General features: G+C 44.2%; 1 protein-coding gene across 1 annotated transcript in view; it reads left to right on the top strand.

Annotated features, from left to right (window-relative positions):
- TRPM1 (transient receptor potential cation channel subfamily M member 1) overlaps nt 1-27,055 on the top strand; it is a 67,980-nt gene that overhangs the window by 21,169 nt on the left and 19,756 nt on the right. Inside the window, 16 exon segments of the mRNA XM_069465814.1 lie at nt 315-387; nt 1,319-1,419; nt 2,938-3,111; nt 4,204-4,338; nt 5,162-5,212; nt 7,527-7,667; nt 8,561-8,590; nt 12,410-12,702; nt 14,861-15,089; nt 17,092-17,214; nt 17,418-17,549; nt 19,593-19,721; nt 22,174-22,425; nt 23,910-24,084; nt 26,002-26,022; nt 26,781-26,925. Coding sequence (XP_069321915.1) covers nt 315-387; nt 1,319-1,419; nt 2,938-3,111; nt 4,204-4,338; nt 5,162-5,212; nt 7,527-7,667; nt 8,561-8,590; nt 12,410-12,702; nt 14,861-15,089; nt 17,092-17,214; nt 17,418-17,549; nt 19,593-19,721; nt 22,174-22,425; nt 23,910-24,084; nt 26,002-26,022; nt 26,781-26,925 — 2,204 coding nt within the window.

Here is a 27,055-nt window from a genome sequence, read left to right as displayed (position 1 = left end):
CTCCTATCTGATTAGATACAATTTTATCATCACTGATGGCAAATTAGATATTGGAGTATAGATCCTGAATGAGCTCTCTCCTCTCAAGGATATTGGAACAGATCTCATAAATAGTAAAATCAGAAGCCAGACAAAGATTCACCATCAGCAAGAGCAATGCCGCAACTTCTGGAAATCAAAAGCACTTGGTTTAAAATTGTTTAGCACTCAGGATCATTTTATTATGTGTCAGTCTCTGTGGTCGTTTTGTAAAAACACCTTAATTCTCCCTCTTGTTTTCAACTTTGCTTTAACTCAGTCGTTTTATGTTTCAGGTCACTGTATTTAGAATGGGTTCTGAGAGTCAGCAGGACATCGAGATGGCAATTTTAACTGCCTTGCTGAAAGGTGATCTCTCGGGAAATGGTGACTCCTCTCCCTTTGATGCTGGCCTGGACGGCAATCCTTCTGCCTCCTTGCCTCCCAGGGACTATGTCTGCTGGTGCTAGAACCTTGGGCCAACCAGGTTGCCTGGAGTGGTCTCAGCACAAAGCCATGGTAGAACAACAGGCGCAGTATGGGTTTCTGTGGGGTGGGGTCTGTGGGTGCCCATGGATCATAACAGGCTGAAGTCAGAACGATTTCCATTTGTAACGTGTTCACTGAGGGCTTCAACTCACAGAGCATAAACAAAAAATGATTTTGCATTTGCAATTGCTGCATTTTGCAGCGCTCTGTCCAATTTCCCCATCCTGCCTCTAATGACAGGCTTTGGCCTGGCATTCGTGGAGGTGGGGACTGCTCTGGGATACACACTTCCTCCTTGCCTCTTGGCTAGCTTCAGGCCATGAGGGGACAGGAAAGAGAGAGGAGAGAGTAGGACATATCACCAGGCTGGCTGCAGGCAATGCTGTGCTGGCCTCTCTGTGGGTCAGGGGACTGGTGCTATTGAGGCTGGAGGGTAGCTCCCCTTGGCCTGGCCTGGCCTGGCCTGGTAGGTATCTGGGCAGTTCCAGGGCTATGCAGTCCCATGGTTCCTGCCCTTTTGCAGATGAGGGTCCCAAGTCACTGGATTCCTCTTCTGTCCCTCCCAAGGAGACCATGCAGAGCTGACATGGGAAGAGATTGCCTCCACCTTTCTCCGAGGAAGCTCTTTGAGATGATGGAGTTCTTAGCTTTGGGGCATTTATTCAGGGGTGAGAGAAAAGGCAGTGATGTTTAGTTCCAAGCTGACATTGAACCAGCCCCAGGGGAAACCCGTGTTTATCATCCAGCACCTGCCAAACCCGAGCAGTCCAGGCATGGAGTGAAAAATCACTCTTGTTTCTTGCCTTTCCAGGAACAAATGTATCGGCTCCCGATCAGCTGAGCTTGGCACTGGCTTGGAACCGCGTTGACATAGCACGAAGCCAGATCTTTGTCTTTGGGCCCCACTGGCCGGTGAAACTTTTTTTCAACTCATGTCATTTATCATGACTTTGTACAGATGATATATTAGTATGTTCTCCCTTGTGACATGGATCTCAGGAAATTATTTAATAACTGGGGTTTCTGATGATCCGATGTGTAATCCACTTCACTGAGATAAGGGACCCTGGAAGACGACTAGGTTGGAGGGGAGGTCCTGAGTGTGGTTTTGGACACAACGAGCTGAATCTCTTGGACATGCAAGTGGAGATACTGAGTAGGCAGCTGGAACTCAGGGGAGAGAGGAGGACTGAAGCTGGAAAGGAGAGGTGGTGTGCAAATCAATGGTGACCAGTGGTGTGGGCGTCGTTGAGTAGCGTGGAAGGGAAGGAGGCCGAGCACAGAGCCCAGAAGAGCCTTGACACTTAAAGCTGCACCGAGAAGCAGAGGCCAGACAGAGAGGACGAAAGCCGGGAGCCTGTGCTGCCTGAGAAGCCGAGGAAAGAGGCTCTCTAGGAGGAAGCAGGCTATGGAATCAGATGTGCTGAGAACCCAGGGCGAGGGGCACTGAGAAATGCCCACGAGGCAGGCATGGCACAGTCATCAGTGACCAAAGCCAGAGCCCAGGACAGGCAGGGGAGAAGCAGAGTGTGCAGAGCGGGGATGGGAAGGGAGGGAATGGAGATGCCACGGGCAGACGACTGCCCAGGAGAGCTGGTCAGAGGAGCAGGCAGAGAGGACACCAGCTGGAGGGGCGGGTTGTGTAAGTGCTCGCTGTGTGTGTGTACCAGGACACCTCCCTGTGCTCTCCACTGCACCAGGACACAAGGCCCAGGGCACAGGCCCACTTCTGCTCTCCTTCCTGTTCTCTGGAGAAGAGCACATTCTCCCCTCGATGAATCCAGTCAGTCCCCACACAGCACACATCTCAGTGACACCTGGACAGCTTCATCACCCACCCATAAGCTCTAGTTCATGTTTATATTCTGGCAGGAGTCTGAGGTTATAGCCGTTGTCTCTGACTTCTTCACAATCACTTTCTCCTATCATTAGACAATTATGGGCACATCTCTTTGGTGCCTTTGAACTTTCCCCTCGGCACCCTTTCCTTTGTGCAAAACCACACCGGAAAGGCAAAATATCAGCCACTTTAAGTAAGCAAAGCCACTGCAGCAAGCCAAGTGTTCATTTGTGCACATGAGTAACAGTGGTTCATGGTATCAGGGCTTTCTCCACCAGACAGCCAGGCCTGTGATGACTGAGTGTGTGTGTGTGTGTGTGTGTGTGCGCGCGCAGACTGTGTACGTGTACATGTGTGCGTGTGCATGTGTGTGGGGGGCATGTGCGTCCACTGTGTGGGTGTGCATATGCACATTGTGTGCATGTGTGAGTACTGTTTGTGTGTGTGTGTACGTGCATGTATTATACATTGTGTGTGTGCATATGTAGTGTGTCTGTGTGTATGAGCAGAGGTGGGGGATTGGTCCACTTGTCTTGGAACAAGGGACAGCCTTAATAAGTTTTCTCAACTCTGCTTTCTGTGGACTGCAGCCCCTGGGAAGCCTGGCCCCCCCAACAGATAGCAAAGCCACAGAGAAGGAGAAGAAGCCACCCACAGCCACCACCAAGGGAGGGAGAGGAAAAGGAAAAGGCAAGAAGAAAGGGAAAGTGAAAGAAGAAGTGGAGGAAGAAACTGACCCCCGGAAGATAGAGCTGCTGAACTGGGTATGTGGAAAGTCTTTGCTCCTGTTTCTCAGGATCATGGAGACCACAAGGTTGGTGTCACCCTCCTTCTCCAGAGGAAAGAGCAGTTTTTGTTGCTTTTGCTTCAGCCCTGCCCAGAGCCCTGATCCCAAGATGGAGGGGTAAAGAATTGACAGGATAGTGTCAGATCTCAAATGGCAACAGTATGTTCACTGGGCTGTGGCTGTCAGTTGTCAAAAACACCAAATGTGGCCAGGCGCAGTGGCTCACAACTGTAATCCCAGCACTTTGGAAGGCTGAGGTAGAAGTCACTTGAGGCCAGGTGTTCAAGACCAGCCTGGGCAACATAGCGAGGCCCCATCTCTACAAAAAAATTAAAAATTAAAAAACACCAAATGTTCCTGCTTTGGGGGTAATGATGCCACCCAGTGAGGATGTCCTGGTCATCTTGCTCAACAGTGGCTCTCACTGCCCAGCAGACAGGCAGATGCTTGATGCATGAAAATAAGGGAAACAAACCAATTACCATCAAATAAGTGCAATTTGTGCAACAAAACCTTTTGAAAGACAGAGCCCATGACTGGGTGTGTCGGGGTGATGGCAGTTGTCTGGGCTGGGAGCCTGGAGCCACACATCACGTGGTTGTTCTCGGTCTCTCGGCTGCCAGGATACAGGCAAGAGAGAGCAGCAGCGTGTGTATGTATGCGCATGTCTCACGGCCACTCGCTCACACGGTGCCCTGGTGGCATGCCCCGTGCCCAGGTGATTCCTCGTGGAATTCTACCACTGCCAGGTGGACACTTCTCAGTCAAGGAAACAAATGGTAAAAACTGGACAGAGTAACACCAGTATGGCTGAGATTTCGAATCTTCTCTGATTTATTTTTAAAAAGAGAAAATCATTCACAATCTTTGATAGAATATGTAGAGGCCAAAGGAAAGGAGAGGGGAGATGGGGCGTGCTCCCTCAAGATGAAGAGCAAAGATGACCACGTTCTGAATACTCTGGGATCTGGGGGGCCAGACGACCATTTCCTCCATGTTTTCAATCGGCCTTCTGCGTGGTGTCCCTCTGAGAAGCCACTCACGGGCTCCCGTCCCTTGGTTCGTGCAGGTGAATGCTTTGGAGCAAGCCATGCTGGATGCTTTAGTCTTAGATCGCGTCGACTTTGTGAAGCTCCTGATTGAAAACGGAGTGAACATGCAGCACTTTCTGACCATCCCGAGGCTGGAGGAGCTTTATAACACAGTGAGTGTTCTAGAAGGAGGGAGGACACGGGGAGCCCGCCTTCTCAACACATTTATCACTGGTGCATGCTGTGCATAAATGTGGTCAGAGGAGCATAGTCTCACTGGGACACAGTTTCAGCTGGGAGGTCACATTCAACAGCAGGCAGCGATGTCCCACCTGCTGCTGGCCACAGCCACGTTCACATTCGCACCAACTGCTGCCATGCCCAGGCGGTCTCTCCCTTTTGGGGTGGCATTAACTCTTGTTCCACACGTGGGTGTGGTGTATGAGTACTCGTTTATACAAAGAGAAAATCTAGCTTTCTAAGACATTAGCAGAGTGAAAAGTCACCAGGGCTGGGCAGTCAGTTGCTCCTTGGGACCCTCACATTTTTACGAGGCTTCGGTTAAAAACGTAGAACTAAGTTTTCACATCAAGGAGCTCCTTTGTATTAGCATGGAAGTGCTCGGATGAAATCCCCTTGGTTTATATTATTACAGTCTAAGTTTCGAGAATTTACATTTCCTTCCCCATTCTAAGATTTTAAGTAGCAGATATGGCCCTCAGAAGTTACTCACTAAAACTTCGTGACTTTTTTTAACACTCTTATTGTACACCTTAAGATACTCTTTAAAATAATTCAATAAAAAGTATTTCACATATATCTTAATGTGTTGGATACTTCTTAACCACAATCAGTTCTGTTCCATAAAAGAAACAGGCTGACAGTCAGGTATACTCTGCCTCTCACAATTCATTAATTCTACATGGGAGGGTAGGATTTTGCTCCAGGAGTGGAAGAGGAAAACATATTTAATACGGCTGAATGCTTCCCTTTCAGAGACTGGGTCCACCAAACACACTGCATCTGCTGGTGAGGGACGTAAAGAAGGTCGGTCTACTGTTTTACAATCCTTACCCACTGGTATCTTTCACGAAAACATTTCTTAAAAACAATTTTTAAATTTCCAAAATGTCTTGTCTTCTTATTCTTTGAGGCATAGGGGATAATGAATTCCTCCCTTCATAAAAAGAGTCTACTTAAAACTAGAAAAGAAAAGGATAATCTCTTTCCAATTGCATGTTCATGCCCATACATGAGCGGAACACGCTCAGTGACTGCTTTGATTACAGGTTGACGCCATTGCCAAGGCCAGGGGCAGCCCTGCCTTCCGCTGGCCTGAGCCCTGCCGTCTGTCCCTGCAGCCTCATGTTCTGTACCTACTTTAAGATCCCTCGCCTGTGCTCTGGGCCTCTTTCCAGAAGTACCAGCAGCAGGTTCCGCAATCCGTCCTGCGTGCACTGTTGATTGCGGCAGTTGTGGTTGGCCCTTTCTGTTCCCTCATTATTAAGTGATACATGTTTGTCCCCCTTTCCACTGCCGCAGACTACTTACCGTCTGTGTTCTTGTAGGGTCTCGCTCTCTCAGTGTTCTGTCCTGCTGTTTCTTATGTCTTGTCACCACAGGTTAGAGGACTGGACTGGGTTCACCTAAGAGTGAGTCATTGTGCCAGAATGCAGCCCTGGGCATGCAGAGTATATACCATGTGCTTGTATTCTGAGCAAGAGAGAAGAACCCAGATGAGAGAATAGGGTTTTCCGTCAGGGTCCTAGATAGCCTGGTCACATTTCATACCAATGTTTAATTCTAATAATATGAGAATGTGGCTTCTACAGTCATAGATCAGAACACAGAATCAGTGGATCTGGGAACCCACGGAGACCTCCAAGGCCCTTTGGCCCAGTGCCCTTGTTTTCCAAATAAGGAATCTGACTTCCCCACAGGACCCAGCTGGAAGATAGGTTAGGAAGCGCAGACATTTAAAAGTCACAGCTACCCTAGTTCGGGCCCAACCATTTCTCACCTGACTGGTTTTAATAATCATCCCTTATCCTTCAGTCCACGTTCCCCCCACCTCCCCTCCCCTGCTTGAAATCCTCCAGAATCTCCCTATGGGCCTCAGTATGGAGTCTAAGCTTGTTCCAAGAAACATGCACCGCTCAGTGCCTGGTCCCTGCCCACGCCTGCTACTCTTTCCCACCACGTCCCCACTGCACTGTGTACGAACCCGGCCTGACACTCCGGTGCCTGGGGAGTCTGTGCTCTGTCCTGGGCCACGCCTTGCTTGCATCTGCAGCCCTCTTCCTTCTGCTCCACCTGCTCCCAGCTACCTCCGGCATCGCCTTCTGCAGGAAGCCCTTCTCATTCTAACACCGGTGTACTATGCCACTGCATCAGGGCTGTTGATGGCTTTACCCCTGTCCCCCCAACAGTGAGTCCCTCAGAGCAGGGCTGTATCTCCTTATCTCTGAGTATGGAATCCCCAACTCAGTCAAGGATCACAATAGGGGTTGAAAAACATGTAATGTGTGCATGAAAGCTTTAGCCCATGTGGCCAGTCTTACTGTAAAGGGAGAATGTTTGGAACAGGTAACCCCTGTGCCAGGAGTCCCAGGATAACACCATCATTTCAGCCATATGAAATTAACCAAGCAACAAATGGTACACAGAAAAAAATCCTTAAAAACGGCTGGTCAGCTCTGCCTCCTGGATCAGTGGACCAGCTGGGATGTGAATGGCTGACTTGGGTTGTCTCTCTTCCGGCTGTTCCTCCCCTCCCACACGCTATCTCAACACACCCATTCCCTTTCGACGCAAGACTCTGCCCTTCACAGACCCCCAGGCACTGCACATAGTCTGGGTGTTTGCATTCTCACTGAAGATATACAGGTGTCCCCTAGAAAGTCACAGGGCACCACGTGGAGCTTTCATTAGAAAAGCCCCAGCCCTGGAGATGATTTGTCCCACTAATGTCTCCCATGAAGCCCTTCTCATTCTGCACGAAACCCGGCCTCCAGCCTCCTGAAGCTGCTTCTCCCCTGCAGGCAGCTATCAAAGCACCCTCTCATCAAACTAATCTGCTCTCACATCACACCAGCCACACCACACCACTTCCCTTACATTACACATGGGGACTACAGACCAGCGAACATGCCCAGTCATCAACCCTACCGCCACAAGGGTTTCTGACCCCGTTTCTCATTGGAAAAGTTTAACCCATTTTCTGGAACATGGCTTAACCCATCACCTCCCTCAATCATATGGTAATAGCCTGAATATTGTTTAATCCCCTGTCTTTTACCTAAACTCCCAAGTTCATGAACACATTCTTGCAGGACCTGAGTCAAAACTTCTTTTCTTACAGAGCAACCTCCCGCCCGATTACCACATCAGCCTCATAGACATCGGGCTCGTGCTGGAGTACCTGATGGGAGGCGCCTACCGCTGCAACTACACTCGGAAAAGTTTTCGGACCCTTTACAACAACTTGTTTGGACCAAAGAGGGTAGAGCTCATTGATTGTGCAGTGTTCTGTGGTTTCCAGAGTGACATGTGGTTCCTCGCTGTGCTTTTCAATAACTCAGCTGGTTCAAAGCCAAGCTTTTTCGCCCGTCCCCAGGCACACTTGCCCTGCCTCCCGCAGTGCTCTCAGGTGTGGGGCTCCCACTTCACACAGAGCCATTCTCTGGCACCCCTGAGCAGGTGGGTGGCCCAGGCCATCCATCGAATCTGCCCTCCTTCTTTGTCCACAGCAGCCTTCCTCCATAGCTGCTGTCTCTGCCCTCTCCAATCCACCCTACCATCCCACCACCGTAGCTGTCGTAACTTCCAAAGCACAGGACAAGCCAGCGCACTACCTGCTCAGAGCCTCCCAGGGCTCCTCACTGCCTGCAGAATCGTGGCCTAACTCACTATCACAGCATCTAAGGCTCTCTGCCGGCTGTCCCCACCCCACCATGATAGACCATGTACCTCCTCCAAAATCAAATTGTATTACTGTGCCTGCCGCATTGTTTCCCCTATCGGTGCCTTTCCAAATCGCACTCTTACCAAAAGCCCAGCTCAAATGTCAGATGGCTGGTGACGCCCTCCCCTCACCCCCGACTTAGAGCTCTGTGTCTGGATTTTTGTTAGGGAACGTCTCTGGTGCCACCTGGAATAAGGGTTGTGTGTGGGCAGCTCTTTCTCCTCAATTAAATTCTGCTGGCAGAAGAAGAGTTTCCATATTAAAGCATTTCTTTTCCTTGGATATGGTCATTAGTTAATGATACAAAATACTTCTTAATCGACTATTATGTCTACCACTAACAATACTATTAATATACTACCAACATTACTACTACTACTATTAGCTATCTGAGTAAATTGATTTTTTTTTCCTTCCCTTTCATTATGCAGCCTAAAGCTCTTAAACTGCTGGGAATGGAAGTAAGTAGAATTTATTTTTGATAGTTTTATATTTTGGTCCAAATATACATAGCCCTTTTAGTTCTGTATTTAACACCAAATTGAACAAGTTTGTTTTCCATGAACAAATTCACCATACTACTCACCAAAATTTACTTAGATGTCATAGTCAAATTATATAAAAGGATTAATACATTTTTAAAAGGATAAAATCCTCCTTCCAATTCATTTTATAGAGTTAGAAAAACCACCATTTCAAAAGCAAAGATTAAACAAAAAAAACCCCTAGAGAATAATTCTACTTATATATTTAAAAATCATAACTAATACCAAAAGGAATTTAATGGAATATTTTAAAAATTCTAAATAAGTAAAGACTTCTAAGAATGCAAATATAATGCAATCTTAGTCTTCAATATATTGCATCATATAGGGTCAAAAAGGAAAAAAGTACAATGATCATTTCTCAGGTGCTAAAGAATTTGGAAAGATGTAAAGCACATTTCTTAATTTTTTAATAAAAAAGTTAGTTCACTAGAAAGAGAATGACAAAATAAATAGGAAAATAAAATACTCTCTTGATATGATTAACATACATGTATATCCTGGATCAAGGGAAAGAAATCACTGAGCAGCAAAGCCCTGAAGTCATTTCTATGAAAATCAAGAACAAGACATCATCATTATCCTCACTGGTCTTCAAAAATGTTCTGGAAATTATATCACATGAAAAAAATAAATGCTAAAGAAAGAATACTCAGAAAGGAGAGAAAATGATTATCTACAAAAAATATCGTGTATCTAGAAAAACCAGGAAAATCAAATTCCCTCACAATAGGACAAAAGTACCAGAAATAACCTTAACAAGAAACCTTAGTAACAAAGAACTAGACATAAAAAATATTTAAATGAATGGAAGAAATGCCATAATACAGACTATTAAGGCTGACTATTGGAAAGATTCTTCTGAAATAAATTCATGAGCTAAACAGTATCCTTAATTCTGCATGGATTCAGTGGAGAAGGCACTAATTCTGTGTTCCCAATTCAAACTGACTTCTAGCATTGTCTCATCATATTGTTGGACCTGTGTTCCTGGGAAGGTTAGGAGCTGTCCGTGATTCCCTATTCCTTCAACTCTCTATGTCAAGTAGGGTTCGTCTGTTCCAAGATGGTGTGGGGGACTCATCTCTAAAATAGCCTGGTTCCAGTCCTGCTTCTTGGGAGTTTATCTTTCACCACTTCATAATAGCTATTATAAATACGAGTCTATTCAGGCTTTATATTTTATAGACTCACCTTTGGTAATTTCTATTTTCCTAAAAATTATTTATGTCATCCAGACTTTCAAGTTCGTTGGAATAAACTTTTAAATAGTATTCTAGTTTTTTGTCTCAATATCTTTAGTTGCATGCCATTTCTTGTGCCAATTTTTAAAAAATTTGTATCTCCTCTTTTTTTTTTTTTTTTTTTAATTAAGAGACAAGGTCTCTCTCTGTCACCCAGGCTAGAATGCAATGCCACAATCATAGCTCACTGCAGCCTCAAACTCCTGGGCTCAAGCAATACTCCTGCCTCAGCCTCCTGAGTAGCTAGGACTACAGATGTTTGCCGCCATACCTGGCTAATCATGTTTAAAAATTTTTTGTAGAAATGGGGTCTTGCGATGTTGCCCAGGCTGGTCTTGAACTCCTGGCTTCAAGCTATCCTCCTGCCTCACCCTCCCTATGTGCTGGGACTGCAGATGTGAGCCACCTAGGCTGGGCTCCTCTTTTTTTTCTTAACCACTTTTGTCTACGTATTTTATTGGGGCTTTTGCCTTATCAAGCAACTTTCTTTTTTCTGCTTCTATTTTATTAATGTCTGCTTTTACTTTTATTCATTCTTTCCATATACTTTCCCTAGAGTTACTGTATTGTTTTTATTGATTCAATTTGAAAATAAAGTTCACTCATTTTCAATCTTCGCTATGTTCCAATAAATACATTAAAGGTATAAATTTTTCTGAGCATTGTTTTATGGTATCCCACAGGTTTGGGTAAGTAGAATGTTCATTGCCATTTATTTCTAAGAGTTTATAATTTCCTCTTTAATCCAAGAGTTATGTAAAAGTGTATTTTAAATTTTCCAGATGCAGACTTTTGTTGTTGTTGTTATACTACTGCTATTGATTTCTACTTTTATTCCCCATATGTAGAGTACATGCTTTTTGATACTTGTAATTTGTTTAAATAGAAAATCTCAAAAGAATTGGAGTACTATGCATGGTTGATTTTTGTTAATAATCCATGTATGTTGGAAAAAACATGAATTCTCTGTTGGATATAATTCTTATATTACTCATGAGATCAAAATCATTCTGCTATTCAATTTGCTTCTATACTTATTAATTTTTTTTTCAAATTCATTGTTAAGTGAGGTGTGTTTACAGACTCTTCTATGACTGTGGATGTGTCAATTTCTCCTTATACTTCCAGTTCATATCCTTTGTTATTTTATTGGGTTATTTCTTTTTTTCTTATTGATTTGTGGTAGGCAAAGGCATGTTAGGAAAATTAACACCTTCTTTCTTATATTCTTTCTCTGGCAATTATTTTAAAAGAATTTGCATATGGTTAATATTTTAATAATATTACACGTTATTGAAAGGTAGGTTTAAAAGGACTTGTGTTTTATAACATTTCATTAGCCATTAGTTGATTTTTATTTTATTTTCTATATTCTTGAAAATAAAGTCGTGTTTATTTTTAAATTTCCATAATGTACATTTTTCACCTATATAGACCAACCTTCCTTAATTACTGTTACTGTAGCTTTACTGTGACAAAATTAGAAAATTAGAACAAAAACATTTACATCTGAGGCAAGACACAATAGTTTCAATTAAAATGTTATCACAACTCATGACATTATAAAAAATGAGTCAGTCGTGAACAACTCGTAATAGGAATTGCAAAGCCAGATTGCCCCCCAGAGCCCCCAGGCTCTAGCCCACTCCAACCACGTGAATGTAGGCGAGTTATTCAGACTTTGTCCTCATCCCAGGGAATGGAAGGAATTCACAACCTCTCAGAGTCATCGTAAGAATAAAAGTAGATAATTGATGGGAATGCTCTGTGCAAAAGAGCAAACATCTGTTTCTGTTATTCCATTGAGTACTCAAGTATTAGCCAGGAATAGTCTAAGACCCACATATGTCCACGCCAGTTCTCCCGATCATCATCTGCCGTTCTTGAGAATCCTGCTCGGTTTTCAGAACAGATCTCGTGATTCCTTTAGGAAATGGGAAATCTTGGCCTCCCGTTTGCACCATGTGAGGGAAAGGACAGTGCTCATTCAAAATGGAATGTTTGCTTTCTTAAATCATTGGAGGGAAACTTAAAAAACATTTTTCTCTATCCCCTTTTACAGTTTTCCTATTAATTTCTGGTTCAGTGATAGCTGGCAAACGAGTGTTGATACTATGCTATCTTGGAAGACTTCCCTGAGGAAATAAACCGTGGACCTTACCTCGCCCACTGTGCTATCTGCATTTAGTTTGGGGGGAGGTTTTGTTTTAGTCTGGCAGCATCTCCTCAATTAAAGGCTTCTGAGTAAAACTGCTCACCCAGGGTGTGAGTTACTCACAGTGGTATGCCTTTGCAGCTCGTTTGGTTTTAGGTGGTTTACTTATCATGTGCATCTTTTCAGAAGAATTCATGTATGAGGTGGAAACTTAAGATGTACTTTAAAAGTCTCTGTGTCACCTCTGACAGAAGGTTTTCTCCCTCCAGTAGTCTGGAACCCTTCATTGCACACATTTATGGCAGGACCATGAAAAATGAGCTTTTCTCCCCTCAGGATGATGAGCCTCCGGCCAAAGGGAAGAAAAAGAAAAAGAAGAAAAAGGAGGAAGAGATCGACATCGATGTGGATGACCCCGCTGTGAGCCGGTTCCAGTACCCCTTCCACGAGCTGATGGTGTGGGCCGTGCTGATGAAGCGCCAGAAGATGGCGGTCTTCCTGTGGCAGCGCGGCGAGGAGAGCATGGCCAAGGCCCTGGTGGCCTGCAAGCTCTACAAGGCCATGGCCCACGAGTCCTCCGAGAGCGAGCTGGTGGATGACATCTCCCAGGACTTGGACAACAATTCCAAGTTAGTGTCTAGCGGGGATTTCAGGGTCAGGAGAGACTGCCGTCCTGACTACCTGTCCCTTTCTGGGGAGGGTTGCCAATGTCCTTCTCACTTAAGGACAACGAGGCTTAGCGCTTCTTCTTAAATCACTTTGTCCTTCACATCAGTGCTTTTCCTTCTGTCTCTCTGGGATGTTTCTGGACTGTCATTGTTTTTGTTTACTGCCTGCTATTCAATTTTAACGCAAGGACAATGAGATTAATTTCCATAAGGAGGACAACTTTAGTGAGCCCATGCCTTAGACTGTGAACTTCACAAGTGTTTCTCAGTTTTTTCTTCCCCCTTAGGTGAGACAGGATGGCCAATAGGGGAGCTGGGAATGCCTCCCTCAGGTGAGTTAGGCTCTAACAAAACTCAAGCAGGTGAGGCTCTGATAAAATTGGTTTTCCTGAGGGCAGGCCTTGTTAAGAGTGGCCTAGTTCAAAATGGTTTCTTTTCCCCTGCCCCAGCTGGAAGCACAGAGGGATTTTTCTCGTCTGTTCACTGTGAGAACCTGGTCAAGCTCCTGGAGATAAAAGTCTCAAAAGTGGGGGGGCCCTCCTATGTCTGGGTCCCCCTGGAGTTTATAATTCACAGACTTGTCCACACTGAGCCTCCAGAGATTTGTCAACTGCAGTTCACGTGTTCTCACCCTGCACTGGTTCCCACAAAGGCTTCTGCTACAGTAAGTGGTGGTTCCCTGAGTCCACTTGTCTGTCTCTCCAATTCTGGGGACAGCAGTTTGCCCTGCAACCTCACTTCTCTGCCGGATCTAAGAAGAGTTGTTGATTTTCAGCTTGTTCAGGTTTTTACTTGTTAGGACAGACTGGTGACTTCCAAGTTCCTTGCATGCCAGACTGGAAACCGGAGATCCCAGCACAACTTTATAGGTACATAAACTCGGGGCAGATCCAGGCAGTTCTGCCAACATCTAATATCTTTGTTTTCTGAAGTATGCTGCTTTTACTTTGGACTGGATGATTTCTAAACTTACTAGCTGATTTCTAAACATAGGAACTCAAGGCTCTCTGAAAATGAGGATGTGTCCACATACCTTGTGGGTTCGTAGATGCCATCGTCCCTTGCTTCCTAGAGTGCACACATGGTGAAGTGTCAGCCCACAGCCTGCAGGGCCTGGGCCAGAAGGTCCTGCACATGGCATTCCCCTTCAGGGGATGGAGAAGGCCGTTCTCCCACACTTAATTCTGCCTTCTTCCTTCAGCTCATAACTGGAATAAAATCTTCTATAGAATGGAGAAACAAAACAGAGGAGGGTGATCACTATGGGACCATATCTTAACCACATTCCCTAACAAAAAGTTGGAGGAACTGGGAATGTTTATGGTTATCATCAAATATTTGGATCTGGATCATGGAGTGAAAGAAATAAATTTTATGTTCAAATTTCAGCTTGTCACCTTCTCCATTCCCCCCAACTCCTGCCACCACTCCTCCAACTGTAGTTAAGTCCCCCCTGCTCTGGGCCCTGTGACAACTATTCCTCATTTCTATCATGGCACAGAGAACATGGAATTCTCTTGTAATTGATGTGTTATTAAGTATTACATACACACACACACAGAGAAAGGCACAAATCCTAAGTGTACAGCTTGATGACTGTTCACAAACAGAACACGTGGGGATGACCAGCACCCAGATCAAGAAAGAGAAGCTAATGGACACCCACAAGCCCCCCACCCTATGACCATTTTCAATATCTCCTCCCCTGCTACCACCATCAAGGGCAGCCCTACTGTCCTGGCCTCTGACCCCACAGGTGCTGTTTTGAATTTGCCTTTGCTCTCTTCTGTTTGCCTCTCTGATCTGTGCATGACTTGAGGGAAGGGGCTTTGTCTTCTATCTCTGTGTCCTTAGGGCCTGGGAGGCAGATCTGGGGTCAGCCTAAAGCTCCATGTGCAGCAAGAGCCGTCAGTCCCCATCCTGAGCACGGCATCCCTGTCCCTGGACCCCCTCCTCCGCGGATGCATCTCTTGAGCTTCTTGCTTGCAGAGGACCTCAAAGCCCCTTGCAATCAAGGATTTTGTGTCCTGTGGCTCCATATGTCCCTGTGGCCATGGCTGTCTAAGAAAGAGCTTGCAGCCCTTGCAGCTTCACTCTGATTCCTTCTCTTTCCCTCCAGAGACTTTGGCCAGCTTGCTTTGGAGTTGTTGGACCAGTCCTATAAGCACGACGAACAGATCGCCATGAAACTTCTGACCTACGAGCTGAAAAACTGGAGCAACTCGACCTGCCTCAAACTGGCTGTAGCAGCCAAACACCGGGACTTTATCGCTCACACCTGCAGCCAGATGCTGTTGACTGACATGTGGATGGGGAGGCTGCGAATGAGGAAGAACCCTGGCCTGAAGGTATATGTCATGTGGCTGTTAGACTGGTGACTGCCAGGCTGAACTAAGAACTTCCTGTGGGTTATGTTACTTCTTCCCTCTGAGCCACTCTGTAAGTGAGATACTGTTGACAATCCTTGTCTTACAAATGAGGAACCTGAAGCTTTGAGATTAACTTGCCTCAGATCTTAGCTGGTGAGCGTGGGACCAGGACCTAAACCCGGGTGGTCTCATGCCAGACCCCCACTGGACCGGCATGCCTGGCTTACACAAACCCCTATCACATTCGGTGTCTTCAAATAGAGCCCACTGGAACTAATCACACACCCTGGTCGGGTCACCTACCCGCCATTAAAGCAGGGACCTCAACTCTATTTCTATAGATTCCTTTATAACTCTGAAGTTATGTGATGTGATTTTTAATTAGTGATGTCCTCATGACATGGGGTTTATGAAAGAGTATAAAGCTATAAAAGGGTTTGAAAGGTTGTTGTGGGGAGAAAACTATATTTCAATTAAACCCTAGCTCTGTTGTTTACTACTGTTAATTATTAGGTTATCCTGAAAAGAGATTCTAATCTGCAGATAACCTAGTTATCTAATGGCACTATTATAACTATTTTTAGGATCACTATGAGAGTAAAGAAAAGAGAATATATGTTATACTGTGTAGCATGGTTCTGGCAAACAGAAGGCACTTTGTTTTCTAGAAATACAAATATTATGCCTAACTGTCTAAGTCTATGTAATACACTAAGCTGATAGTATACATAACTTTGGATATTATAGTAATACCCAAATCATTTGCAGGATACTAAGAATAAAGCGATCCTTAAGATTTTAAAGAAACTAAAATAGGTCACTTACAAAAGGGTGAACATAGTGTTGGCATCAGACTTTTCATCAACAATACTGAAGGCAGCAGTGGAATGAGGCCCTCACAGTTCTAAGGGAAAAACATCTGGAACCTGAAATTTTTTTTTACCTAGGTCATCTATTTAAAAACATAGAATATCTATTTAAGACAGGCAAAGAGTCAAACTATACACTTTCTATATACCCATTCAGAAGGTTACTTCAGAGGATATTCCGGCAGAAGATAGCGGGGTGCGGAAAAGGGTAAAAATTGCAAGAAAAAAGGTGATGTGGAATGCAAGAAACAAGTCCCAAGTTTCACAAAACCCTGTACAAAAGCTGTGCAGCAGAGCGAAAGGCAGTCAGATTAAATCAGTCCAAGGAATTGCTGGAATCCAAGAAGAAAGTACTTGAAGAGAACAGAAATGACTCCAATAAACAGACTGAATGGCTAGAAAGCCACAAAGTGTCAGGAATACAGGTTAGGGAGACACAAATAGTTTATAATTCTTAAGAAGAAAATACAAGGAGAATAATAAATTTCAGAAAAAAACAAAAAACTGCACACAAAAGATAAAGTTCAGTGATGATTCAAACTAAAATTTGAAATGATCTTGAGCAACTGGTAGAATGTAGAAAAATCACTTATAAAAGGGCAACACGTTTTCCATCTACCAGCCCTGGGCATTCTTTTGTCGTGTAGGCTGAGCCCAATCAAGTCCTTTTGTGAATCACAGTAGCCTTTTGACGCTTAGTTCACATATTCTTATTTACATCAAAGTTATTTCTACATAAAATATTTTTGGTCTATTTCACTAGAGGTAGTGTTGCATTTTATTTATTTATTTATGACATGCTAATTTAAAGATTTACCTGCTTTGAAATTTAACGTAAAAACTTTGCTTGTTAAAGTCAGGATTACCCATAATGCTTCTTGCAATCCACCTAAAAAATCAGCCAGTGTTCTTGAATTTTTCACCGTCTGCAATTCTACCACTGTAGCAAGCACAACAAGCCACAAAACATGGGAGCAGGGAGAAACATGTTCCAGGGCCCCTAGGTTATTGATTAATATTGAAGGTTATCGTTTTAAAATTTAAACTATGCTGGGAAATTCTTCTAGAATTGCCATAGCTTAAAAAACGGATTTATGTCTCATCATTCACAGGTGATCATGGGGATTCTTCTCCCCCCCACCATCTTGTTTCTGGAATTTCGCACATACGATGATTTGTCATATCAAACATCCAAGGAAAACGAAGATGGCAAAGAAAAAGAAGAGGAAAACATGGTCAGTGAAGCCCTTGATCCCAAGAGGATCATCAAGTTGCTCTCATTGTCAAAATTGTTGAGATTTCTCTTACCACGGATTTAGAAACCTCATTAGCTGAGGGTATTTTTATAATTGTTTATTTTGAAAGGCGCCTGTGCGCCAGGGTATGTTGCATTCCCCACTCAGCAACCTGCCTGCATGTGCTGTGTTCTGTCTTCCAGGATGCAAACGCAGACACCAGCTCCAGAAAGGGGGACGAGGAGAACGAGCACAAAAAGCAGAGAAGCATCCCCATCGGAACAAAGATCTGTGAATTCTACAACGCGCCCATCGTCAAGTTCTGGTTTTACACGGTAAGGCCTCCTCCCGAACATCTGCCATCTAGCACGTTTTGAGTACTTCGATATGTTGGAATCAAGAAAAATTTCAAGGGCCTAAAAAAGTATCTAAAAATTCACTGAATTAACATGAATGATGAAAACAAAACTGGGACTGAGTTCTTTAACTAAAATTGGATCTAGATCTCTCGTTACTGATTTATACATATGTAAAAATATGGCCTTTCTAGCCCTCAAATACGCCGTTTCATAAAACAATATAGTCACAGTCTGTGTGCTTAAGATGAAGGATTTTTTAAATGACTTTAGTAATGCAAACATAGGGAAATATAATTTTTAAAAGAACAGAGATGGTTAGTGATTTAAAGAGCAAATTCACAGATTCCATTTTTCATTAAACTGGTGGGGTTACTAAAAAGGGCTTGGCAGAGCCCAGATGATAAACTTCTAGAACAGAGCAGCAAATTAAGCCCTCTCCACTCTATAGTGCCCCCAAACTGACCACTCATGCCATCTTCCAGCCCCCTCGGTGCCCAGGCCCAGACAGCTCCCTGGTGACACGAGCAGGAGAGGAAGCAGGAGCAGATCTGAGCGCCTACCTCTGGAGGGAACTGTCCTATCTGCACTGGGAAATGGTCCCAGCAGGGGTGACCAGACATGAGGTGGCTTGTGCAACCATGTCAGGCTGGCAGAGGGCCAAGACTTCTCAGGAAATCCCAAACACCAAGCCACAGCCCACACCAGGCAGGCCCTGGCACTGTGGTTCCACTGGGGACCAGGCAGGAGCAGATGATGGACATGAGGAGCCGGGTCCAGGGCCATGGACCACACAATGGATGAGGGTGGGGGTGGGGCAGAGCAGAGCTCTGGTGGGGGGCAAGCTTGAGGGTCAACCACAAGCTTGGATACCAAACCTTTTAGCAGCCACGCTTGATGATGCAGTGGAAGCCACCACCACCCACCTGTTCTGCTCAGAACCTATTCTGAGGGCCTGGCGTGTGCCCAGCCTGCAGGAGAGGCCAGCCATAGGGGCTGCGGTGGAGGCCTCAGTCCAGACTTCTCAACCTTGGGCCTCACCCAGACCCTCTGGTTGCTCTTTCTGGATGAGGGGAGGGGAAGACATGGCACATTTTATAGCTTCTCAGGGATTATGACACAGCCCAAAGTTTGAGAACTCTGGCTCTAAGCCTCCTGCAAGGAGTAGACGGTGGATACAGGCGATTCTATCTGTATCCTCATAAAGCCTGTACCATGGGGAGGGGAAGATCTATGAAAAAAGAAACCTGCCAAGTCACAAACACATAACTGCTAGCGCCCCTCCCTCAGGACTTCAGAAGGGACCTGTGCCAGTGAGGGACCCTGAGCTGATGTTCCCTCAGCTTCGTGGCGAATGAACCACGGACCATCAACTTCAGACAACCTCCCTCCCCCATACCTCACTCCCGTATGCTCACCCCACCCCACCTCCAACTCTACCTCTTTTCTTGACACAAAGATAGGGACCCTGTTGTGGCCACAGCAAACCCTACACTTGTCACTGCTAACGGAGGGAGCTGTGGGGTCAGCTCCCGTGTCTGGGCAGACCACTCATCCCACTCCTCCACACATCCCCTCTTCTAACTTCCCACGTCGCCCATAAGCCATGGAAAGGTTCCAGGGGGAAATCTGTGAGACAGGGAGGAGTAAGTAACATTTTCCAATTTCCAGGAATGTAGAAGACACATCAGCAAACTATTAGAATTTCCCTATTTATCATAATTTTTGCAACTTCATAATTTCCCCACGAGGATGGCAGCACCGACAGATAAATATATCTCCACGCAGAAAATGAAATGTCAGTGCCTGGAGGGTGCCAAAGTATAAAATGCCTCCCCACCTGCCTCAAAGGTCTCCGTCAGCACTGAGCATGTACAAGGAGGGTTTTCTCTCAATGAGTCAGTCCACTTGGAAATGGAAATTTATTTTAGAAGATGTGTCAACCTGAAAGAAAATAGAGTTTCCAAACTTGATTCCAACGTTATCCCCTCCAACACGGCTGGCAACTTTTCTTTCTTCCAGATATCATACTTGGGCTACCTCCTGCTGTTTAACTACGTCATCCTGGTGCGGATGGACGGCTGGCCCTCTCTGCAGGAGTGGGTTGTCATCTCCTACATCGTGAGCCTCGCGTTAGAGAAAATACGAGAGGTGATTACTCCAAAGGCCCGTCCCAGCCCCACTAACCACCGACTTCAAATTCAGATAGTGCTCCTTCTTGCAAAAACATTTCATGCACATTATATGTGCTGTGGGACTTTTCTTTTGAAGTGTCACAATCCCAACTTTGTTCCACTCACTTAAGATGTATACGTTTTCTCCTTCCAACTGAATTTGAACTCACAAATCAAAACACGAGGCCAAATAAATGATATTTAATAATAAAAACAGGTCTGAGTACATATAAAAGCAACAGCAGGCCGGGCACAGTGGCTCAGGCCTGTAATCTTAGCACGTTGGGAGGCCGAGGTGGGAGGATGGCTTGAGGCCAGGTGTTGGAGACCAGCCTGAGCAAGAGCAAGACCCCGTCTCTACAAAAAATAGGAAAACAATTAGCCAGGTGTGGTGGCAGGCACCTGTAGTCCCAGCTACTCGGGAGGCTGAGGCATGAGGATCACTTGAGTTTAGGAGTTTGAGGTTGCAGTGAACTATCATGACAGCACTGCACTCCAGCCCAGGACTCTGTCTGAAGGAAAAAAAAAAAGCACTAGCTAATGCTGCCAGCTACCTGAGATAAACAAATTACTGCAACTGGGTACAAATTTTGGCTCAGTTTTCTGGGACCTGAAACTATAAACAGAGAGACACAAGAGATGACATTTTTCCCATAACTTGGAACTTCAGACCACACTGTGCACTTGCACAGTGCACACCTGGACTTTTGTGCAAGAGATTTATGAAAGGAAGGCTCTCAGTAAGAGGGAGCCAGGAGTAGGGAGGCGGCCAGGGGAGGGAAAGGAGCTGAGTGAGGTGTGGTTTCAGGTGGAACCTGTCCTTGGCCCAATCCTGCAGAAGACTCAGTGGACTGGACACCGCAGAGTCTGTCCCACTTTGAGCTAAGGGAGCAGAGTTTTATACCCCACATCAGTCAGTCATTGGCACCCACTAGAGACAAGGCTCCAATTGCCCAAGGGCCAGCCTCCCAGAAGGGGGCAGGTGTGAGCCCAACAGCAGGACCTGCACCCACCTGGAGAAAGGATCCAGGGGGTGTGGGCCCGGCCCAGAGCATCTGCTGCAAACAGAGGGAACAAGATTTTTGACTCAGCATCTCACACATGACTCTTATTATCACAGAGGGCTTAAAATGACAGTGAGACTCCAAGAAGGCCATCTCAGCAGGCAGCAGAGGACATATGCACCAGGCTCTTTTCTTTCCAATGTCATCCACAACTTTTAATTCACATATTTGCTTACAAAGAGAAAGCTTGTATCCAAGCAAAAAACGAACTTGAACTGAAAAAGCACACAGCATAATTTCACATCCTTTCTCCAACTGATATACAACCAATGTTATTATTTTGCAATTACTATTGACTCTTTTCACTGATTAGGTTTACTAACCTAGTCCAGCTAGAGGGAGTTTGATGCCATCGGTCTAATGAGAGCCTGAGAAACCAAAAGAGCACTGAATCTAAAATTGTATTCATACAGCCCATCTCCATCTTCTTCTACTACTACTCTTTCTTTTCTGGCTGGGCTTCAGTTGACTCTGCAGGTGCTACAGCTGGGATTTCCCAAGTGGCCTGCCTCACCATCTCTAGTGCCATCGTGACCTTGCTGAATGTCAACCATACATTAAGACACTGTTCATCTCCTGCCCCCCAGTTACAGGAGAGAGTGGCCATCAGCTAGTGTGCCAGGGTTGTTAGAGAGATAGTCAGCACTCCATCCCCCTCCCAGGGATCCCCAGGACCTCCCAGGATCACCACAACTAAAGGGGTTCCACCCGGTACAGCAGTCCCCCCACCCTGCTGCAGCACCACAGCTGTGCCCATTGGGATCTCTTTGTGCATGACTCTGCATGCTGCTTGCTAAATATTTTCCATCTCATTCTGTGGAAGTCTCCTTTTAATCAGCAGTGATCTTGAAAGTATAATATCTCAAGTAGGGGAAAATTTGGGCCAACTTACCCCTGACTTCTCATGTCTAAGTTACAAAGGAATCTTGACAAATTGGCATTTTCTAGCCCAATTCTGCCATCTCCATGGGGTGGACTGCCCCTCTGTCGGACCACGTGGGGTTCATCCCTGCTCTAGAGTTTTCCTCCTCTGTGAGTCCGGAATGTGGACTAACAGGCACGTGTCCAGATAATTAGAAAAGAAATCAAAAGTCAGCTGCTTTAATTACAGCCAGAAGGACATAATTTAGAAGGCATTTCCTGAGAGTTTATGAAACCCTGCATTTAAGAATAGGGAGGATTCCATGGAATTTCCCTTTCTAGATATCACTCTCTGCCTGAGAAGATTAGTGTTTAGAGGTCTTCAGCAGGAAAGGCACCAGATGCCCTGGAATGTTCCACCAGTCTTATCATTCCAAGATCCTAAGAAGACAAGACTTCCAATACAGCATTCTCAGTTTATTGTTCTTTGGGGTTTGTTTTCAGATCCTCATGTCAGAACCAGGAAAACTCAGCCAGAAAATAAAAGTTTGGCTTCAGGAGTATTGGAATATCACGGATCTCGTGGCCATTTCCACGTTCATGATCGGAGCAATCCTTCGCCTACAGAACCAGCCATACATGGGCTACGGCCGAGTGATCTACTGTGTGGATATTATCTTCTGGTACATCCGAGTCCTGGACATCTTTGGTGTCAACAAGTATCTGGGGCCCTATGTGATGATGATTGGAAAGATGGTTAGTAATTACACCCCATGACCAACCACACATACTTTGGCTACGGTTAGGACACGAGACCAGGCCTTGGGTGTAGCTTCCTTAGATTTCATTTGGTCTTTCCTTAGCAGTTGGTTTCTTACAGGATATGTTCTTTGCTTTAAGATACACAGTTCTCCTACGTGTTGATAACTTAATAAAATCCAATAGAAAAACATGAGTTGAGGGCCTACTGTGTATATACACATACACACATATACATATACTGTGTGTGTGTGTATATATCTCAACATATATTAAGCATTCAATACATACTAGTTTCCTTCTTTCATACCTTCTTCTATACCATGTTTAAACTGTAGGATAACAAATTACTTTCACTTTTTATTCCTTCTGATTTATCATTAATGAGTATATATTGACAGTACGATAAAAAAAAATCCTCCCCTTTTATAAGAGCTTTCTTCACTTTCTCAACACGTAAGAGAAGAAATTTTGATGCAATAAAAATTTAGGAGCAAAATAGGTACCTCAAAATATTTACTATACATCTTGATGGCTGGAAACATATTTTCAACATTCTTTAGTACAGGGACCTGGATTTGATGTTCTATGAGGTTACATCCATCTCAGAATTTTTATGTGGCAAAAACCTGGTTGATAACCTCCAGCATGTGGTAGAAGCCAGAGAAAAAGGAGGCCCAGGGCCATTCCCCCGCCTGTACTCCAGACAGTCTTCAGCTCATGTGCCCCGGCCTGGCGCGGACACAGGCAGTTCATGTGATTGGGCCAAGACAAATCCATGGTGATATTTACTCCAGAACAGGCTACAGAAAATGAAACGAAAAATGAAATAGCAGCTAATCTTTACATTACCTAAAACAGCCCTTCTTAGGACTGGTCCCAGAAGAAGGAAGCCTCCTAAGTTCAGGAATAACTCTCTATAGGGCAAGTGGCTTTGAGCCAAAGGGTATATGGTTTAGTTAATACCAACAAGGACCCTCATCTTCAGGGGTGTTCGAAATTAGGAATGGTACCATTTTAGTATCCACAGTGACCAGAGAAACCACTCAGCATTTGTGTAATGAATGAATAAATTCTGGTGTATACTCTCAATTCATTATCCCTTTACCTCCTTAGGTATCTCCTTCTCTTACTCCTTAGTTTCCCTTACAAAGTCCCATCTTTTCCCATCATTCTTCCCTTTCTCCATTGGCAGTTGCAGTTACTAGAGGAACATGTGTTCACGGGTAAAATAGAGGAGAAGTAAGAAGGACTGAGAGCAGATAAGGATAGCAATGTTCTAAAATAAGACATTCTAGCCATAAGGCATTGCATAGAGTAGAAAAGACTAGCAGCCCATGGATGGAAAGGAAAGAAGGGAAAGGGGCTTTCTTCATCCCAATTAAGCACTCGTGAAGTCTTTGGAAAGAGCAATGTAATGAACCAGGATGAACTTGGCCCATGAGTCAAGACGGTAAGAGACCCATGTTCTCCCCACTCAGATGATCGACATGCTGTATTTTGTGGTCATCATGCTGGTCGTGCTCATGAGTTTCGGAGTAGCACGTCAAGCCATTTTGCACCCAGAGGAGAAGCCTTCGTGGAAACTGGCCCGAAACATATTCTACATGCCCTACTGGATGATCTACGGAGAGGTGTTTGCAGACCAGATAGACCGTAAGAATAGAATTCATAGTAAGATTCTCTTCCCTGCTTCTGAGGCAGATGATCAGTTCCAAATTAATGGAAGATCATGGATTAATTTGGAAACAAAGTATTTTTCATTCTGCCACAGGCATCAAATTCTTTCATGAAGAAAAAAGTATAGATCATGGGATGTAGATTTTCAGACATTAGTCTTTTCTTTCATTCTAAAAGCCTTTCACTAGAATTTTGAAAGAGTCTCACTTCCCTTGAGCTGGGCCCAGTGGACGTCCTATCACATGAATGTAGTTCCAATGCCAATATCCTAGTTCTTCCTCAACCCGAATATCTTTCCACCCCAGGATAAAGCCCGTAGTGTTATTCCAGTAGAATGAACTAGCCAGCACGGCAGGGTAACTGGTACCTCACATCATCTTCTTCTTCAAGCCAACAAAGCCCATTTTCCATGTAGCTACCCATCCCCTCTTCACTACCAGAGTGCTATTTTTTATTGTCAAAAATAATCTGGATGTTAGCAGAGGAAATGATTGCAGTCCTGCACGGATTACTAAGGGAGGTAGGCCCCAGCTTCTCAGCAGGCGGGGCTGGGGTCCCCTGTGTTGTAGGAATGTGCAGCTCAACTTTTCTTGTACCTATTTCCCCAAGTCAGTTAATGCTCCACCAGTGAACAAGACGCTTCAGTCCCATTTTCATGTCAGTACCAATATTTTCATTTGCATGTTGTACTTTATCACAAAGCATCAGGTATAATAGCATGTCTTCTGCTTCCGGAGTTCTGTTATTTGGGAACAGAAGGTGTTGAACATCCTCCCCTCATATGAAACACAGAGCTGTCAGTCTTCTGCCTCTAGGTTAGACTAATAACAAGCTCACACAGTACCTTCTTTCTATAATAGCTTTTATGACATGAATCTGAACATATCATTATTACAAGTATCACGAAGTCAATTATTGGATGTGTTTGTAGCTTGGTAAACCAGAACATAAAAATCTGGCCAGGCATGGTGGCTCACGCCTGTAATCCTAGCACTCTGAGAGGCCGAGGCAGGAGGATTGCTTGAGGTCAGGAGTTGGAGAACAGCTTGAGTAAGAGCAAGACCCCATCTCTACAAAAAATAGAGAACTGATCCAGGTGTAGCGGTGTGCACCTATAATCTGAGCCACTTGGGAGGCTGAGGAGGATCGCTTGAGCCCAGGAGTTTAAGGTTGCAGTGAGCTATGATGACACCACTGCACTCTAGCCCAGGCAACAGAGCAAGACTCTGTCTCAAAAAAAAAAAAAACCAAAAAAACAACAAATTTAATTTGGTTTTAAAAAGCATATTAGTTTAGGTAAACATGCATACATGTTAAAAGTCCCTGGACTCCAGACATAAGCTGTAATATTTTTATTATGGGTTATTTTTAATTAATTTGGGTAATGAGAGAAGATGAAGAAGTAAACTTGTGGCTATGCTATTTTCAGTAACACCATTAAATATAGGTTTTCAGTTCTTGATCTCACTATAATATAATAATTTTATATCTATGTGTGTTTATGAGGTGTTTGTTTTGGAATAAAGGGAATGCTTGATTGGTTAACCTGTGAGTTAAAATGATCATCTGCCAGTAACATCATGTCTTTTTCACAGTATTTTTAACTAGTGAGCTTCTACTGTTGCTTATGACATATGGTAAAATAAATAATTATGAAATATATTTTCTAGAATTGATAATGTGTGCAATTCTTCTAAATGGATCACTGTTTCCAAGTATGACTCTATAAGACCCAAGCTTGAAATCTTTGCATTTCTTCAAAGCAAAACATTTCTTGTGTTGTTATAGCATTTGTTTTACTTTTGTCTCAACTGTCCTTTTATTTTCTTTCCTTTCCTCCCATCAAAACCAAAAAAATAATAATAATAATCCTGCTCTCCGATCACTGCATAGTCTATGCCATGGAAATTAATCGTAAGTTTACATGGAATTGATGATTCTGTTCCATGAAATGTGTTTATTAATTAACTGATCCTTAGATGTTTACTAATAGTCTTACATTGTTTCCAAATATTTCTCTTGTTTTCTGGTTGCCAATACTTGTTACATTGAAGGTAAAAAGTAAACAGAGTACAAATTCACTGTTGGGATTATCCTATCTTTTTTGGGGAGGGATTAGGTCCCCTATGATAAAAGTGGCATTTCAAATAAGCAGAGAGAGAAAAGATTATTTTTCAAACATAGCACTAGAACAATTGATTAACCAGTTTTGCAAGTAGAGGGGACCCCTTTCCCATACCACGTAACAAAATTATTTTCAAATTTAATATACAAATGAAACCACAAAAACAACCAGAAGACAAACATAAGCTAATGTTAAATAACTGGAAGACACAATAACTTTCAAACAGATACTAACAACCACAAAGAAAGAAAACAGAAAGATTGATTTGTCTGCTTAAAAATCAAGAACTGTGCATGAAAAACTCAATAAAGAAATAGAAAAATGTTTACAAATACGGCAAACTAAGAATGACTATCTTTGAGTGCAGACAGGAGTCTCTTACCTTCTTTGTGTGAGTTGGTATTTTTGCACATGGAAATTTACTGCTTATGAAATAAGAAAAAAGCTTATTAAAAAAGAAATAGGTCATTTGATAACGTATGTAACAGATGTTTATTCTTTTCATTACGTTAAAAGGCAAGCACAGAAACACAAACTTTTCTTTCAGCTCCGTGTGGTGAAAACCTGTATGACGAGGAGGGCAAGCGGCTCCCTCCCTGCATCCCGGGGGCCTGGCTCACGCCCGCCCTCATGGCGTGCTACCTACTTGTGGCCAACATCCTGCTGGTGAACCTGCTGATCGCTGTTTTCAAGTACGTGTCATGGCCGAGGACCGTGTGCTTATTATTTATGGCTTTACAGATTTTCAGTTTAATCTTGGAAATCTCCCATGAGACCATATATCTGCAGAGCATTTCACTAGGGCTTTTAAATAGATAGCAT

Source organism: Eulemur rufifrons, chromosome 3, assembly GCF_041146395.1.
Source record: "Eulemur rufifrons isolate Redbay chromosome 3, OSU_ERuf_1, whole genome shotgun sequence".
In the NCBI taxonomy this organism is placed as follows: Eukaryota; Metazoa; Chordata; class Mammalia; order Primates; family Lemuridae; genus Eulemur; species Eulemur rufifrons.
The sequence above is the reverse complement of the archived record's forward strand: the minus strand, read 5'-3'. Positions and strand labels throughout refer to the sequence as shown.